The sequence below is a fragment of the Typha latifolia genome, chromosome 15 (genome assembly GCF_019914945.1).
Source record: "Typha latifolia isolate L0001 chromosome 15, TyphaL0001v2, whole genome shotgun sequence".
Classification (NCBI taxonomy): domain Eukaryota; kingdom Viridiplantae; phylum Streptophyta; class Magnoliopsida; order Poales; family Typhaceae; genus Typha; species Typha latifolia.
The window spans coordinates 9133150-9151552 of record NC_133100.1 but is presented as its reverse complement, the minus strand read 5'-3'; the positions used below and the strand labels follow the sequence as shown (position 1 = coordinate 9151552).

General features: G+C 40.5%; 3 protein-coding genes across 6 annotated transcripts; 2 read left to right on the top strand and 1 right to left on the bottom strand.

The window, feature by feature from the left end:
* Nucleotides 1-1015: 1015 nt before the first annotated feature.
* LOC140801940 (peroxiredoxin-2E-1, chloroplastic) lies at nt 1016-4280 on the bottom strand. 4 transcript variants are annotated; one of them, XM_073157333.1, is made up of 2 exons: nt 3504-4280; nt 1016-1248 (listed from the first exon to the last, which is right to left on the bottom strand). In XM_073157333.1, exon 1 carries the CDS (start codon nt 4204-4206, stop codon nt 3517-3519), a length of 690 nt encoding a protein of 229 aa, XP_073013434.1. In that variant the 5' UTR covers nt 4207-4280; the 3' UTR covers nt 1016-1248; nt 3504-3516. The 4 variants fall into 4 exon arrangements, with proteins under 4 accessions (XP_073013434.1, XP_073013436.1, XP_073013435.1 ...); XM_073157335.1 differs by having other exon boundaries at nt 1016-1245; XM_073157334.1 differs by lacking the exon at nt 1016-1248 and adding an exon at nt 2225-2605.
* Nucleotides 4281-7789: 3509 nt separating this feature from the next.
* On the top strand, nt 7790-14458 carry LOC140802257 (protein TIC 100). The gene is made up of 11 exons (XM_073157718.1): nt 7790-8705; nt 9231-9302; nt 9710-9799; nt 9876-10049; nt 11062-11152; nt 11401-11463; nt 11536-11602; nt 12491-12594; nt 12674-12800; nt 12896-13629; nt 13984-14458. Exons 1-11 carry the CDS (start codon nt 8080-8082, stop codon nt 14341-14343), a joined length of 2508 nt encoding a protein of 835 aa, XP_073013819.1. The 5' UTR covers nt 7790-8079; the 3' UTR covers nt 14344-14458.
* A 1290-nt stretch (nt 14459-15748) lies between these two features.
* LOC140801739 (arogenate dehydratase 1-like) lies at nt 15749-17844 on the top strand. Its single transcript, XM_073157006.1, has one exon. The coding sequence runs from the start codon at nt 16202-16204 to the stop codon at nt 17585-17587; it is 1386 nt and encodes a 461-aa protein (XP_073013107.1). The 5' UTR covers nt 15749-16201; the 3' UTR covers nt 17588-17844.
* Nucleotides 17845-18403: the final 559 nt, after the last annotated feature.

Here is an 18403-nt window from a genome sequence, read left to right as displayed (position 1 = left end):
TACCTTGTTCACCAGGATGGATTCAAGTTTAATTTTCTTGCAAATTTTACTGTCGTTGCTAGCTAGCTTATTTGAGTTAATTAAGGGAAAAAATATATATATATAAAGTGAATGAGAAGCACATCGAATTAAACAGATTAGATCCGTATATAATTTGCATTACTTATATAATTACCGACTGCAAGCATCAGATGGGCTTTCTATTTGAAAAGGCTGCAGCAAATTAATCCAAAAGTCGACTCTCAGAGGAGAGATGAGAACGACTAGCGAACCTCTCTGGTTGTAGGGAGGTCAATTTACATATACATTAATCCTTCGAATGTGTCTCTATTGTCCTTTAGAGGAAGCCAGAGACTTTCTGATTGATCCTTTGATTAATTGACCAGCTAACAAATCATTAGAAGGATGTCCTCCTTAGAAAGATATGAATACACATCTTTCAATTTTATTCCGACAAATAAAGTAGGAAGTTTACATGTCAAACATCATCTGATTTCATGTACGTACGAGAATAATCCCTTGCTGCTTCCCTTCTTTAAAAGGGTAGTCTCGCCAAGCTCGCTCATTTCTCTAAACGTAGTTAGGTTAATTGTCATCATGCGATCGACTTCGTGGGGTCCAGGTGATCCACTACTACTACTACTACTATTACTAATTCTTTCAGGCTCAATAATTCTTCAACCCCAAACACTCCCTTTATAAATTTCTTTGCAGATTTTTTACTTTTAATAGATCATGAACTCGTAACTAATTATAAGCTAATAATGAAAGAAACTATCTCTCTCAATGAATAGACAATAAGTAGCCAAACTATGGGCATATAATATTTCAATAAAGAGAATTTATTAAATATTAACTCTATACGATATTTGTTATGAGTGAGTAGAATTCAATCACCCATCTCTCGGTTATACTCAAAACGGGTAAGATACTAAGATGCCATCGACATATATATATATATACACTAATTAATTAGGGTTAGGTTAGGTTAGGTATCATGTTATTAGCATTCCCCTTAAATAAATAGAAGGATATCTACATTAAGCGGTCCACCTTAATTTATAGCATCAACTATGCGGAGGTGGAGGAGGAGGAGGACAACAACAACATGGTACCAAACAGTTTTGAGGTGTACGAAAGGATTAAGCACCAACTAAGCCCGCATTAGGTGGCCCTAAATGGCGGAGAAACGTGGAGGCCGTCAACTTTGACCGGAGATTTTTGCGCTCCATCCACCGTTTCCACCTTCTGTTTCAGCATGAGCAGAATTAATAGATGGTCGTTGGGATCATAATATACAGAGCGTTGAAAACAAATATCGAATAGTTAGTTATTTGAATAAAGTTGAAGACTATCAGAAATGCCACCTTACTTTAGATGATCCCAGGATAAAATGAAAGGTACTCATGTTTAATTCTCTATCTATATATATATATATATATATATATATATATATATATATATATATATATATATGTGTGTTCTTTGCTTAATTCGATCTATTTATTTAACACTCTTACGGGTTATTCGTAATTGCAAATTTACGGTCTTTCATGAGACTCATCTTACGGATTGATAAAATGTACATCAAGAATTGGAAAATATAACGAATGCAATAAAAGGGAGGTTTTGGTGGAAGATGTCCATTGGGGGTGGAAGGGTTGTCCGGGAAGAAAGAAGAAAATTTTCTTTACGTAGAAACAAGAAGAAATCGACCAAAAAATTTTAATAATAAGAGGTTTAACCAAAATCTTATTTATGAAAAAAGAAAAGGAAAAGCAGCAACCATATTCAACTTTATATATATATATATATATCACAAAAAGATAATTTTCACATATATTTTTTAGCACATTAACCCCGTTAGCTATAAAAACCCTCCATCTCGGCTTTTGCCCTAACATGTAAATATATCTTAGGCCTTCTAGAACCATTTTACTCTTATTTTAATTTATTTAAGAAAAACTTTTTTATTTAAAAAAAAAAAAAAGAGTTCGAAGGATAAAATGATAATTTTGATATCTTTCTAATGTATTAATAAAAAATTCCTTAAGAAAACTCACTTCTATTCATGCCGTGACAACATTAGACTGTAGAAAGAAGAATACGATGCGTATATGAGATTATTCTTCTCAAATTGGGCCGGGCCGAGCCGAAATCAAGAGCTGATAGGGCCGGGCCTGATAGTGAACCAAATGGAAATTGGAAACAAGAGACTCCCGGATGAATCATCCAAATACAATTTGTAGCATATCAGATTGTCAGTGGAACACTGTCGTCGGAAGGCAGTAGCTATATGGCAGAGAAATACTCCAATCCATAACAGCACCCAAATGAAGGTAAGATAGAATCTCCAAAGAAGTTTCTCTCCGTCGGACATGATGATTGGACCAGTAATAACAGATTCACCAGCTGACAGTAGCTAATGGCTTTTCGCCTCCTATAATTATAATGACCTAGCTCCTCTTCAAAGATTATGAATCACGATTTCTCCAATATTAATCCCTAATCTTTGTTTTTCTCCAATATTCACCAGCAAGCTGTGCTACAAACTTGCGTTAAGAAAATGAAGTCTTGAGACACAACATGATAAAACCAAGCAAACCTTGTGACACAACCAAGAACAAACTCGCTTAGTAAGTAGGTCTACAAATCTAAAAGACAAGTTAGCAGCACTATATGTTAATGCACCAAACCTTCTATTAAACCCAGAATACATAAGTGTCAGAGAAAACCAAGTAGATAGATAAAAACATACATAACATAAATCTACACTTAAAAAAACCAACACAACATCATTGTCTACTCAGCTCTGACTTCATAAGATTATACTGTTAGTCATCCAAATTCCAATCCATTCCAAGCAATATAGGACGGCGGCGCAAGTGGAGAGACTCAAAGCCGATCCAAAAGATAAAAGACGAGAATGGTCAATCAAAAAGGTAGATAGCTCATTTGCTCTGAGAAAATAATTGTTTACATCCCCTTCTATCCCACATGGTTTATGTCGGGTTTTAATTCGTCAAAGATGCAATTCAATGAAACAATTGCTGTTACAGTGCAGCATACTACCAAATGAACGCTACAAGAAAATTTTCAAGTAAAAAGCCGCAGATGAGCTGAGTTATGCTATCACGTAACTACGGTGCCTCACTTGATAGGCATGTCCAAAATCCATTAATTTATTCAAGACTTAACCGTTTAGTACAACTAACTCATGCCGAACTGAGGAATTGATATGGATTTTCTCTTGCCGTTAATCCACAGCGAAGGTTTCAGACAATCCTCCTCCTTGCGAGTTTGGCATTTCAACAAACAGGTAACTTCAATGAGCTAATTTAACTGAGGCATGCTATCAATCACACAAAAGCAAAATTCCACCTTTTATACTTATACGATATTCAAGCCAATGTGTCTAAAGCGTAAACAGTGAGGATATTATACTCACTAAAAACTCATAGAGACGAACACAGAGCAGAGTAAAGAAAACAAGATCGACAGACCTGACGCACAAAATTAGAGGGCCTTTAATATTTCCTCGGCGCTACTAGTGGTGAAAGCGCCGCCATCCTCCAAGTTGAGTACCTTCACGACCCCATCCTCAGCGAGCAAGGCATACCGCCTTGACCTAACCCCCAAACCCACCGGTTTATCGCTGAGATCGAGCTCCACCCCGAGCGCCTTTGTGAAATCCCCGTTCCCATCGGAGAGAAGCAACACCTCGTCCCCGACCTTGAGGTCCTCCTTCCACGCCCGCATCACAAACGCGTCGTTGACCGACACGCACGCGATGGTCTCCACGCCCTTCGCCTTAAGCTCCCCGGCCTTCTCCACGAACCCAGGCAAGTGCTTCTGCGAGCACGTCGGCGTGAAGGCCCCCGGCACCGCGAAGACGACGGCCTTCTTGCCCTTGGTCAGATCCGACACGGTCACGGTCTGGAGCTCGCCGTCGGAACCGAAGTAGGAGAGGGTAGCCTCGGGGAGCTTGTCGCCGACGGAGATGGTGGCAGATGCGGCCGGGGCCGCGACGGAGGAGGCGGAGAGGCGGAGGCGAGGGGAGCGGAGTCGGAGGCGGAAGGGGGAGGGGGGTGAAGTGAGGCGGAAGAGGTTGTTGTAGTTGTGGGCGATGGGACGGAGGCGGACGGTGGTGGAGGAGAGAGTTGTCGGGGTGAGGAGCTTTGCGGCGGCGGTTAGGGAAGCGGCCATCTTTGCTTGCTATCTCTGGTTCGATCGGGTGGATTAGATTATCTTTTGTAAAGAGTTGCGGACGAGATATATTATATATTATAGAGTAGATAATAGCGGTTGGACGGAGTATGCGATCCGTTGCGTTGCGATTGTGGGACGAGTCACACGGACACGTGGCGTTGTTTAGTTGCCGTGTGGCTCTTCCGAAAAGATTACTGACTGGTGAGAGCAGGGTAAATAGATAGCTTTTGGTGGCATTATGCGATGATGGATAAAAATCGTAAGGTCATCGCTTCTTTTTCGCGTCTCTTGCGTTGCACCAATGGGCAAATTAAGCCAAACAAACGTTTTTTCTTTAAATATAAACAACTTCCCGTTTTCTTGTTCTTGTTATTAGACTAATAAAAACTTTGGTTACATGGAGACTTGTCACCTTTTTATATTGCTATTTAAAATATTTGGCGAGTAAACAAATATCTGAGTTGTAATTAAACTATTAGTTGTCTTCAATTAACCGACCAAGGAAATAAAATATTTGTGCCCATCACCTGCACTGCGCTGCACTGCACTTTATATGCTACGACCAAAATATTTGAATTTCAGAGAGATTAATACAACACAGTATACTAGACACTACACAGGCAGCGGATCGATGGAACGAAGCAATCGGCTCGCATCTTGTTAAAATTATTAACTTATAAACGGAATCAGACTTCACTGCGAATTTCTTCGCAATGTATGTATGGATCGATGAACAAATACTACGAAGAGCAACTATTGTTCAACTTTATTAAAGACCGATAAATATATAAACTTATAAGAAAATCGGATTCCGTAAGTCTTCTCCAACAAATGCAACGTTAAGTTGTACAAAACTAGGAGAACAGGCATTCTTGCCGGTCCACTTGGCACCAATATGATTCGCTTTTGTATGAGGTTGACACACCATGAGTTAAAAAGGCTGGAGAAATGCAACGGATTGTCTTTCAGATTGCTCTACTTTGTAATGAAGTATTTGCCTATTTAATTAAGATAATCACCTTTACTCTGGCCTACTTTGGGGGTCGATAACTTTGGGCGCAGTGCTTGCCGGAGGAAATAAAAAAATAGTATAAAGTAGTCGCACCACAGTAAGTATAGCTTCATCTTCATCCTCTACTGATGATATCTTAGCTATCATCGCTGCCACATTGTATTTCCTGATTAACATTGTTTACACAGTTTCAATCAAACACTTGTTTTAATCGAAACCTTCCAAAATTTCTTTGGAAAACCATAGATGTAAAAGTGATATTTTTTACAAGGCATGGAGGACATTGCAACTGCCCATGAAGAAGGTATATAGAAACAGACCTCTTCGTTATCAATATCATTACCGTCACTATCATTTTCTCCGTTTTCATCGTTAATTGTTTTCATCATCCTCATCATCTGCCTCTCTTATTTCAGCCTTCATCTGATCTGTCCTAATTTTTTCGCTTGCATTCAGTTTCACGAATTTCAGTCATGCCTTTGACTCACTCTTTGATATAGCATCTGAAATATATAAGTTGCCAGTTAAATCTTTTGAATGACAACCTTTACCTGTCGGATGCTGATTTTTTTGGTAGAAAGAATATACCACAGAATAGAAAAGGAAAAAGCTCAACACTAAGCTAGCTTGGTAAAATAGTGATCCAAGATAGAGCTTGCCTCCAACTCAATCTGAGCTGAACCCAAAAAAACATAACATGAACCGATATTCCACATTTAATTTCAGATAATAGTCTTTCAAAATCAAAATGTTAAGATAATAGAAAATGCCTTTTTTTTTGGTGCAAGTCTTTCCTCCCTCTAGAAGGGATATCTCCCTCGCCGCCGCCGCCGGCAAGGTTTATACTCTCCCCTTCTCTAGCTGATTGGCTAGGGGAGGGGAGACACTCCTTTCCTACTTCTCTTCTTCCTCTCTTTCCAATCCTTCCTCTTATTTCTCCCTTTTTCCCATCTTTTTTCATCTTCTTTCTTAGCTCACCGCTGCTACTCCCTTTTTTCCCCACTTCTCTTGCAACTGTTCTTGCTTGTTAGGTTGCCTCCTATGGCAAAGATTCAGGCTTGTTCCATGGCCGATGTCCTATCCCCTTATGTTTTCATCTAGGAGCTTATTTTAGGATTTTATCATATCTCCCATATTCATTTGCATATCACATTGTAACCATTATTTAATACTTAATAAAATATCTATCAGTTTAGGAACTTTCTTTAAAAGATAATATTGACAACTTCAAGGTCATCATCAGAATCTGCAAAACAAACAAACTAATTATATTATGAAACCAATATACCACTATTCCAGCAACAAATTCAATTAGAAGAGGACATTAAGGCTTACCAGAAAAGTCTTTATTACCGGAAGTGACCGAGAGAACAACATAATGGTCAAGGAAATTGATAAATAAAAAGTAAGACACAATCAATTAATTACTCATTGAAAGTTGCTACAAAGAGAGAGAAATGCAGCTGAAACTGAAATTGAAAAAGTATATCCTTAAGGACCTGGATTGATGCCTTATATCTAGTCTTATAGCCACAAAAGTAGATGCTTGCACTCTTTGAGTCGTCAGATAACTCAAGTTCTTTCTGAAACACTAAATCATATGAAAACTGAGGACATCCTTTTGCAGTCCTTAAACCCCACAAAGTTTGGAACACCTTCAGTTTCCCCAAGTGATGCCTATAGGGGGAAAAACAGAACAAGTTCAGAAGTTTTTCACATATGATCATGAAACACACTCTACAGTAAGAACTGCGACCTGGCTCAGATGCAAATATTTGTCTTTTCCAGGATCACACTTAACAGTCTTCCCAGGTTTAACTTCAACACCTGATAAGTGACAAACACGAAAGCCATAGACGTATGCGTTATGTCATAATTGTGTTGCTTCCATATCAAGAATCTAGTGTGAGTACTATCATGGATGCTAGAATATAGTTTGTTCTCCAATCTATCACAAGTCTCCTATGATTCCTAAAAGAATTGCAGAGAAGTCTCTGAAATGTCAATAAAGCAAAACAAAGTGAACATGGAAGTAGGTTAGCAGCGAGTAGGTCTCTAACTTCAAAAAGATGCTCATGCAGGGTGACATTTAAGAGTAAAATGTAGAATTTTAATATCAATAATCTATAGAATATGGAGCAGGGAATAACATGATCAATCCAAGACGACATTAATTGGGACCCTCTCCCACAGCACCTTCCAAGTGAATAAATAAAAAGAAAAAGTGGCAATCACTAAGCAGTCGATCCGAAATCTGAACTACCGACCTTAGATGTGCCTATAAACGTAGAGATGAAAGCAGATATGGCGTTTCCCATAGGACTAGGGGCTAAAATTCACACATCCGAAAAGAGAACCCGAGGTAACCCGTAACCAGGTAAAAAGGATACAATTAACGAGAGTTTTGCTAAAGTTAGCCATGGCCATAGTTGGTTACGGATGAGGCAATCAAATCTTCCTGTGGGACTTTGACGAAGATAGATTTGAAAGTGAGCGGGATAAATAATGGCAGGGGTCTTCTATTTACTCTTCATAAAGAGTACCATTACAACAAATTTGTTCGAGCCAATTTCTGATTTGACGAGAGAAACTTTTGTGTTATAATATCTCAACGGGCCGATTGGTTCCTTCTTTCTCAAATTGGATTGGGCTTGCCGAGTTCGAGTTCATTCCGATTGCCACTGGACCTCAACCCAAACAAGCAACAAGACAAGGCTCTGCCTCTCATAGATTAGAATTAAAGAGTATCTCTCTCTCTCTCTCTCTCTCTCTCTCTCTTTGCTTACTAGTATAGTTGGCAGCAGCAGTACCTTATCCTCCTCCTCCTCCTCCTCCTCATTACCTACTCTCTTACAACCATGGCGGGCGATGACGACCAGCAGCAGCAGAACGGAAGAGGAGAAGGGGAAGAAGAAGCGGAAGACAAAATGGGGGAAGAGAATCTGCAGGACGATAAATCCTCTTCGTCGTCCTCCGACGAATCGGACTACGACTCGGACTACTCCTCTGATGGCTATGTCGGGGGTGGATATGAGTCGAGCGACGCTGAGGAGGACGACAACACGCCGGAGACGAATGCCCGCAAGTTCACGGAAGCCCTCGAGAGCCGCGGCAACCGGAAGCGGGAGGACGAGGAGGAGCGCGACTACGTGTACCACGAGGACCTCTTCGACTTCCCCCGCGACCCGGAGAAGTGGCGCGAGGAGGACCTCCGCGAGCTCTGGGCCGACGCGCCCATCGAGATGACGGAACCCGGGTGGGACCCGGTCTGGGCCGACGAGGAAGAATGGGAGGTGGTCAGGAATGAGGTCAAGGAAGGGAGGGACCCACCCATTGCGCCCTTCTACCTCCCTTACCGGAAGCCTTACCCGGCTATTCCCGATAACCACTACGACATCTCCAATCCGAGGTCTGTAATCGAGGAGCTCGACCGCATCGAGGAGTTCCTCAAATGGGTCAGCTACGTTTTCCCAGACGGGAGCTCGTGAGTCCCCCGATTCTTAACTTGCTTCTTGATTGTAAGTCCAGTTTGGTCAAGTAATATAATTTCAATGACCAGAAGCTGTTTGTTGAAATGCCACTTTGGTACGTTTTATTTTTCCAAGTTAGGGACTTATAATTAGGACGACAGTAAGCTATTCTCGATAACCACTATGAACCATATCGCTTTCTTTCTTTAGCTGAGTTCAGCATGTTTTTCCTTTGTGCCATTTCCTTCTGTTAGCTGGCTCTTGATCTAAGAACATGACAGATACGATTGCTAAAATGAGTATCAGTCGTCAAATATCTTAGGTGAGTGTGCACATTTGCATAAAAGTTCTTCTATTTTTTTTCTCTGCTTTCTCAGTTTAAAATGTTTGATGTACCGATTTAACAGTTGATGATTTCATGATTGAACCTAAAATCATCATGAGCTTGATGTACCATATTGATTTCTTTCGTGGGTGAAACTCTTGTTTAAAGTGGTTTCTGCAACTAATTAATTGATGCTTTGATTGCTCTCTTACAGATATGAAGGAACTGTCTGGGACGATTTAGCTCATGGCAAAGGTGTTTATGTTGCTGAAGAGGGGCTAGTTAGGTGAGGCATTTATCTTTTGAGACCATCAGATGCTACATTTATTTCACGGTTCTGAGAACATTCGTTTTACTTCTCTAAATTGATTGAACTCTGGCATATTTCTCTTTATGGGTTACACTGCATGGCATATCTTATAACAATGATTTTCTCCTGCACCCTATAGTGGTGACACTTCTGATTCTGAAGCAAGTGATCTTGCGAAAACTAGTTGATCGTGCTTTTCATTTCAATGATCTTAAGAGTTACTGCAGCTATTTGTATTTACTATAATTTACAGCAAATGCCAATTGATGCTTTCCTCACACGTCGTGATTTCCAGAATTTTTTAATTTGCTTATTACATAGCAATAGGGAAAACCGACAAAGCTCATTCTAAGAGGCAATTTTTTTTCTTCTTTTTCTCACAGATATGAAGGAGAATGGCTACAGAATCAAATGGAAGGTCATGGGGTTGTTGAAGTAGAAATTCCTGGTGTCGAGCCTGTACCTGGTTCAAAGTATGTTTTCCGGATAATCCTATTACCAACTATGTCATGCCAAAGTGAAAAGTCTTATGTCTACTTCAATTACCAGGCTTGAAGCTAAAATGCGTGCCGAAGGTAGAATTATATCCAGTGATTTCATGAGCCCAGAAGATAAAAAGTGGCTTGAGATGGACATAGAAGATAGCGTATTACTTGCTGGGAATCGAAGAGAAATCCCTTTCTATGAGAAGGATGAATGGATTAAGGTGTTCGGAGAGAAACCGTAAGTGCTTTTTACAATTGCTAGATTTTTTGGGTAATCATCAAGTCTTCAAATTGTTACCTTTCTATCTAGTACTCTGCAATTTATGTCATACCAATTAAAGTGATCACCGTAGCTTTTATCGTTGCTACATTTGTGTTGTTTCCTATGGCAATGCCCTATAGGGATCCATGGTCAGGACTCCATAGGAACGCATGGATCAATACAATGAAGTTCACTTACCCCCTGTTTGCTTCTAGGCTATCTTCTTTTCTATTTAAGTTTAAGGAACACTACTGTAGATTTATAATCAAACATTGAATTATTCTTACTCTACATTAAATACATTATTCAAATTATTCTACACATAAGCCAAATCATAGTTTTACCCTTGATTTGATTAATATTATTTTAAAATTCTCTCTCCTCTCTCCTGTCACTCACCTATCTCATCCCATAAATCAAAACTCATTTTTTTACTCAATTTTTCTATCTATCTCCTTTCTTTTATTACCCACCTATTTCATTTCTTATGCATTGGATACCTACAAATACTTGAAACCATTTTAATTTTAATTTATATATCAAATCAATATTTGAGACAATTTTCATTTCTTATTTATATTTTAACCTCAATTTTATATCATATCAAAAGTAATTATTATACCATTATTCTAGTTTACAATCAAATATCAAATTACCCCACTCTAGATTAGAGAGACTATTTTAAAAGTAAGAAACCAGAATAGCTACTCTAGATTTTCTCTTGATAGGAAACCAGACGAGGCCTTAGTGATTCAATTTAACATGAGCAATTGCTGCAGTTTTATCATTTTAATCTAATGATAATTATTTATCAGGATATAGAAATTTCTGAAGCTTAACCACTGCAACTTATAGGATGACACATAAGTAGGATTAATATGCAATGTGGTAATTTACTATCAACTAATTCTCGAACTTAATTTTGAATTATACTGAGGCAAGTCTTTTCTACTATTCTGATTGATTTACAATCATGCTCCAATGACAGAGAAAAAGGCCGATATAAATATGCCGGGCAGTGGAAACATGGCAGAATGCATGGATGTGGCGTATATGAAGTTAATGAACGAATTATATATGTAGGTGTATACCAACTTGATGCAAAATGTTGTTGGGTTTATTCCAAATTCCTTTTTCAAACTTGTGAAAATAACTATATCTCCACTGCTCCTAAAAAGAGCCTGGCTGGTGGTCCCAACTACCAAGTTCAACCTTTAAGTATTAGATGATTAAAAGTTTGTTGTAGCATGGGGTATCCAGCATTTTCGCATAGCTAATGTTTTATACATTTGTAAGGTCTGAATTACATTCTCTTATCTGTACACAGGGTCGATTCTACTTTGGAGAACATCTAGAGGATTCAACAGGCTGTGATCTAGATGTTTCATCAGTATGGCTCATTACACTTTGTTGGATACTTAATTCATCTTTGGAACTTGTGTTAATGCATAGATTATTTCAGCTACATGCAGGTATTGCTGAAGTAGCTGCTGCAAAGGCACGGATGTTTGTTAACAAGCCTGATGGAAGTAAGACTCGAACTAAACTTTTCTTCCTTCACTTCAGTCAAATGGTGATAATTCATTGTTATAAAGTTGCATGGAGAAATGGTTTTAGTTGTAGTGAACATATATAATCTTGCTTGCCCCAGAATCCATCAAATTGTTGGATCAGGCTGGGGAGACACTGACTATCATAGTTATGTATAGTTTTCTCCATTTGGTACGAATATCTTGATGTAGTATGTCAAGTTGCAATGTCGTCCTTATAATGATTAGAAGACTTTAAAGCCACCTGCAGTAGTACAATTATTTTACCATCTTCAATATGAAATAGTTTCTCTTCCACATGTTTGAACACAGGTTCCCCACACGTGCAGTTGATCTTCTGAGCGGCAAAATCTGTCCTATAACAAATAGTCTTGACTCGTATTGAGTAGTGTGCTGATCTTGTAGTGAGATTATCTTCTGCTTGTCTTTGCTGATCATGAAAGACAACCTGGGGAACCTGCATGGTATTAGAATCTCCATAGCCAATTTTCCAAATTTGCTGTTGTTTGAAAGATGTCTTGCACTGCAGAATCTGTTTATCTATGCTGATCATGGGAGAGAGAGGAAAGAATATTCTGTTAATTATATGGGACTTAGGTGGAAAGGTTGTGTGGAGGCTCGCCCAAGTAGATTTTTTTTTCAGTAAAGGTCCATAGACCAAGTAGATTCAGTATGGCTTGTCAGTACTGGTTAAGGATAATATTTCTGTTCTGAAGATATTTCAGTTTATGTGGAGGCTCCTCCTCTTGACATTTCAGCATGTGTTACAATTCTTTATAACAATTTTTAATTACATAATTTGGACTGCATATAACTGTTTAATATCTAGAGTAATTATGGTCCTCTTTCTCCTCGTCTTTTCTGTAGTGGTAAGGGAAGAGAGAGGTCCTTATGGTGATCCTCAACATCCATACTTCTATGAGGAAGATGATGTATGGATGGCACCTGGTTTTATCTACCAATTTTATGAGGTAAGCTATGTGCATGTTCATTAATTTCCAAGGTAAACAACTAGTGTTTCTCTGACGGTGGTCACATATGCTGTTACAGGTTCCTGATTACTGGAAGACTTATGCGGAAGAGGTTGATCAAGAAAGGGAATTGTGGTTGAACTCTTTCTATAAAGCACCATTAAGGATTCCTATGCCTGCTGAACTTGAATATTGGTGGTCTAAAGGTATTTAGTTTTTCCATGCCAAGTCCCATATTAGTCATTTTGAATTACTTGTATCAATAATCCTGACTAGTTCTAGCATATTTTATATGAGTTAGGTGATGACGACCCTGAATTTGTTCTCATCAACAAGGAACCTGAACCTGATCCTGAAGATCCATCAAAGCTAATCTATACTGAAGATCCTCTAATAGTTCATACTCGTACAGGCAGGCTGATTAATTATGTGGATGATGAGAAATATGGCATTCGCTTATTCTGGCAACCACGCTTAGAGGATGGGGAGGAAGTAGATCCTGATAAAGTTGAGTTTCTACCTGTTGGATATGACGAGTTCTTTGGACGAGCACAACATGTAAAGAAGGAAAGCAAATTAATGCGCCTGATAACAAAAGTAGAGAATGCATTGAAGCCTTTCTTTGACAGACTAGAGAGGTGGACTGAGGAGAAGAAGAAAGCTATTGAAATGAATCAGAAACTTATAGAAAAGGAGCTGGATTTTATTGAGGCTGAAATATGCCTGGAAGAGGCAATGGAAGATATGGAGAATGAGTTAAAGATGAAAGAAAAGGAAGAAGAGAAGAGAGCTGCGTCTGGGAAGGAGAAGGATGAATTATCTCCTGGCGACAATCAGGATGGAGCAGTTTCAGAAGATGCAGATGATGAAGACGAGGATGAAGATGAAGATGAAGGTGCGCCAACAAGTTTCGGTTCAGTTCGTCAAGGGACTGATAAAGATACAACTGTGGGTTCCGTTGGGCAAAGCAAACGCACGAAGCCTCCTTTCTCTTCACTCTCCCTGTCATTTGCCGCCGGGAGTCTGGCTTCTATTGTAAGTTCTCTTACCACTCTGCAATCACTGTGGCTTCTATTTAGGTTAATTTCTTGCCATTGTTAGATTATCCCGTTCTCCCAGAATGCTTGTTGGTTTTCTGATCGTTTATTCACCAATTACAGTATTTACCTTCACACCCATTGCTCGATCTGTTTAAGCTATCAAGCTTGTACCAAATGGATTACTATATATGCATTTGTTGTTAAGTTATTATTCAGTTTAAGTTTTCCCATCTTCTTTGTGGAAATCTCTTTGTATAAATTCATCTGCTTTCTGAAATTTGTTTTGCCACCTTTTGGTTCTTGGTTTACTTGTTTTGCGGCTAAATATGTTCATCAATTCTTGATGCAGGTTCCCGTAAATCTGCAAGAATCTTTTCTGTCATGGAGGAAACAAGTACATCCTTCCACCGGAGAGCACGGTTCCCTAATTAGTGAGGATAAAATAATGAGCATCCGTGCAAGGCACAGCTCAGTAAAATTCCCTGGTAAACTTAATTATGGAGCAAAACTGAGAGTGGCACAGCAACTGCAACATCATCAGAAGAAAAATGAGAGCCTTTCTCTGCTGAATTCCCTAGCTCGGAGTCTCTCTGCTCATCAAGCATGCAAGAAGCTGCAAAGCAGTCGGATGAGGGATAGAAGGGCTGATACTGATAATCTCAGCATTTTATCCTTGCATGTCCCAGTTACTGATGTCTTAAGCATTTGAGATCAGATAGCATTCTGTTGTCATTTTTTGTACCCTTTTTCTTCATTTCTCAATCTGCTTTTGTCGACAAACTGATTCATGTTGAGCGAAATGATCTAGAGTTCTTTTTCTTTTCTCTCTCTCTTCCCATAAGGAAGGCGATTCTCTTTTTTCCCTGAAGAACTCAGAAAGATGGCATGGCCTTCCATATAAAGTGGATAGTAAGTTGAGACTAAAATCACTTATTTTGCAGTATATCTAAATTCGTATGTCTGCTGATGTTGAAACTACTCCAGTCGTCCGCTTTCCACGTTCAACAATGTGGACTGCACAGAAAATTGCCAATTGCCCCCATCCCTTGGTCTATCATGGCGGCCGCTTCGAACAAGACCTGAGTGGGAGTATATATCACATAAAGGCCCAGCCCAAATTTAAGACTCGGCTAGCATCTCCAACGCTAGCTCCAAGAGCCCAATGCTTCATATATATTAAAATAATAATATAATATGTATTATTATATTAATTATTTTAAATTACTTAATAGATTATCTTAGCGTTATTATTTTTTAATAAAAAATATATGGTTAGAAAACTCTCATCGAGATCTTTAAAATAAGACTAATATTTAATAGTTTCAGAAGTAATTTTAAATTACTAATTTTTTAATTAAACACATTAAAATTATATTACACGAAATAAACATCGAAATAAGCATTACATGTCATTAACTAAAATTATCAAAATTACATTACATAAAATAAGCAGAAATTAATCAAACATAATAAAAGAGATGTTTAATATTCTGATAAAATTTGGAGCCTCACTATTCCTAGTTCCAAATTTAGAGCTAGATTTAGAGTCCTATTGGAGTTCAACCGAAAGCCCGGTTGGAGTTACTCTAACCGAACAAAGAATATTTGTTGTTTTTTTTTTTCAAGACAATTTTAAAACTAGAGTTGGTGTGCTTGTAATTGTGATTCAGGCTTAGGTTGGTTGGTTTGAAGGACCACCGGACCGTAGTTAAATTACACAAAATTTATTTTTAAGTAAATTACTGTGTAGTCAATCGAATAACTCTCAGTTAGTTAAGAAACTTATAACTGTACAAAGTGGTGGCCCTCCCATACACAGGGTGAGGGAGCACTGCGAACACAATGGGATTATAATAATTTTGCCGTGCAATAATTTGGTCATGTGAAATGCACCACGTTGTGAAGCTGTGAGTCGTGAGCAGGACTTGGTAGTGTGTGCTTTGGAGACGAGAATACACGGTATTCTCTTCTTCTTCTTTGTTTATTTATTTATTTTAACCCTTGGGCTGATGTTAACCTCTATGATTAAATTAGGTAACATTTGACACGGTGGGAACGTTTCAACCGCACGTGCGACGTGTGTAATTGAGAAGACCAACTCATTAGCCTAAGACAGAAGGACGGCAGTATTAATTGAAACTGAAATTACAGGGAAAGCATAGAGAATAGGAGAAATGGGTTGGAAGGATTCAGCGGTAGGTGGGGAGAGATTATTTTTGACTTTGACCAACCACCAAACCTCCCCCGCCTCCCTGTTGTTTATACCTACTACTTCCCTTCTCCTTCCTTTCTCGTTACCAAACCCCCACCCCGCCTCCATCATATATACTCCCTTCCCTGCTTCTCTCTATCCTCAGCTTTTGGAAGCTCTCCATTTCTTCAACCAAATACCAAAAGCTAGCTTATAGTTGATAGATCAACAACTCATCAAAGAGATCAAGAAAGAAGAAGAAGAAGAAGAAGAAGAGCCGGGCGCCTGCCTTCGATTTTTTACTATCTCTCTCTCTCTCTCTCTCGTTTTTCCACCTATAGCCTCCGTTCGTTATCCCAGTAACTAACGCCTATCTATGGCGACGGCGAGTCTTCGTTCTATTCCCCTCAATTACCAGAGCAAGAGGATCTTTCAGGTTCCACATCGATGCAAATATCCGCTCCAAGTCCGATGCATCCACGGGCAAGAGATCTCCGCCGGCGCCGGCGGAAGCACCTCCCCCTTCTTTTATGGCGCCGTCGGATCGAACCGCGCTGACTGGCTGAGCAAGTGCGCCATCCTATCCAGCAAGGCCGCCGCCGTCGATAGCAAACCCTCCATCGTCTCCTCCTCCTCCTCTTCATCCGGAGGCGTTGGCGCCGAAGACCACCACCAAGACAATCAAAACTCCGTTACTCCTGCCGTCGTTGTCAACGGCCACGACTCCTCGTCGTCTGTAACCCTGGATCTGGTCCCGATCGGAAACCTCCCTCGCGCGCTCACTATCGCCGACCTCTCCCCCGCCCCGATGCATGGCTCGACGCTCCGCGTAGCCTACCAGGGCGTCCCCGGCGCCTACTCGGAGGCGGCGGCGGGGAAGGCGTACCCCAACTGCGAGGCCATCCCCTGCGACCAATTTGAGGTTGCCTTCCAGGCCGTCGAGCTCTGGATCGCGGATCGCGCCGTCCTACCGGTCGAGAACTCTCTCGGCGGCAGCATCCACCGGAACTACGACCTCCTCCTCCGCCACCGTCTTCACATCGTCGGCGAAGTCCAGCTTCCCGTCCACCACTGCCTCCTCGCCCTCCCCGGGGTCCGCAAAGAGTGCCTGGCACGTGTGATGAGCCACCCGCAAGCCCTGGCCCAGTGCGAGCTGACCCTAACGGGCCTGGGCCTGAACGTGGCCCGCGAGGCCTTCCACGACACGGCCGGGGCGGCCGAGTACGTGGCGGCGAACGGGCTGCGCGACACGGCGGCGATCGCGTCGTCCCGGGCGGCGGAGCTGTACGGGATGCAGATCCTGGCGGACGGGATCCAGGACGACTCGAGCAACGTGACGCGGTTCGTGATGCTGGCCCGCGAACCCATCATTCCGCGGACGGACCGGCCCTTCAAGACGAGCATCGTGTTCGCCCACCACAAGGAGGGCACCTCCGTCCTCTTCAAGGTCCTCTCCGCCTTCGCCTTCCGCAACATCAGCCTCACCAAGATCGAGAGCCGGCCCCACCGCCACCAGCCCATCCGTCTCGTCGACGACGCCAATGTCGGTACCGCCAAGCACTTTGAGTACATGTTCTACATCGACTTCGAGGCCTCCATGGCCGAGCAGAGGGCCCAGAACGCACTCGCTGAGATCCAGGAGTTCACCTCCTTCCTCCGCGTTCTTGGCAGTTATCCCATGGACATGACGCCGTGGAATGCACCAACTGGATCATCATCCACATCCACATCCACATCCACCTCCACCTCCGACGATAACTGAATACACAATGATAAAGATACATCATCCATCATCATCATCGTCATCGTCATCATCACCATCCGGGCTTCGTACATAGTCGTTCGTATTGGGTTTCTTTTTTCTTTTTTTAAATTATTCATAAGACTCGTAGGTCTACCGATCACATTGGAAAGATCGGGACCTACATCTGGTAGTGGGTTGGTATGAATTGGTCGCATCACTCATTCGGCTTACCGTTAATACAATCGTACTGAGAAAAATATAATTGGTATCTTAAATTAATTTGATAATATTTAACAGCTTCAGGTTTTTTTTATTTTTATCATCTCACTTTTCTTACTTCTTCTTCGGGGAATCTGCAGGAAATATTGAACGCGTTAGATTTACAACTTACAATTTTATTTTATTCGCCATAAAGATACAATTGAATTAAATTAGTTGGTCTCCCGTAGCCTAACAATGGTCTGGGTCTGGTCATACACTGTAACGAAAAGAAATACATCAAATTGATCTTTTAACTTTCATTGACTGATGGACTTGGACTTATCGCATCACTCGATCTTAACAAACAAACTTTGGAGATCACAAATGTGAACGAACTTGTTTGCTTCTGCAGGGCACTTATCTTTATTAAAATAAATATATAATTTAAGAGTCATCACACAATTTTACCTTCGGTAGAGAAAATTATTTGTTAAAACTTATTTTGATATATCTAGAGAAAATGTTAGATCAGAGCTAGCGTATCTTAAGTGGTTACGTGGGCGGTGGGCCTCCTATAATGCATTATAAAAAAAACTGTCACCTACTCTTCTATAAGATACAGTTATAGTGTTT

What these genes read in the sequence shown, in the direction of transcription:
- LOC140801940 (XM_073157333.1), bottom strand. Translation starts at nt 4,206, where the DNA reads ATGGCCGCTTCCCTAACCGCCGCCGCAAAGCTCCTCACCCCGACAACT.
- LOC140802257 (XM_073157718.1), top strand. Translation starts at nt 8,080, where the DNA reads ATGGCGGGCGATGACGACCAGCAGCAGCAGAACGGAAGAGGAGAAGGG. An exon ending in GTTTTCCCAGACGGGAGCTC is followed by an intron (nt 8,706 to 9,230) that starts GTGAGTCCCCCG and finishes GCTCTCTTACAG; the next exon opens with ATATGAAGGAACTGTCTGGG. An exon ending in GTGATCTAGATGTTTCATCA is followed by an intron (nt 11,464 to 11,535) that starts GTATGGCTCATT and finishes AGATTATTTCAG; the next exon opens with CTACATGCAGGTATTGCTGA.
- LOC140801739 (XM_073157006.1), top strand. Translation starts at nt 16,202, where the DNA reads ATGGCGACGGCGAGTCTTCGTTCTATTCCCCTCAATTACCAGAGCAAG.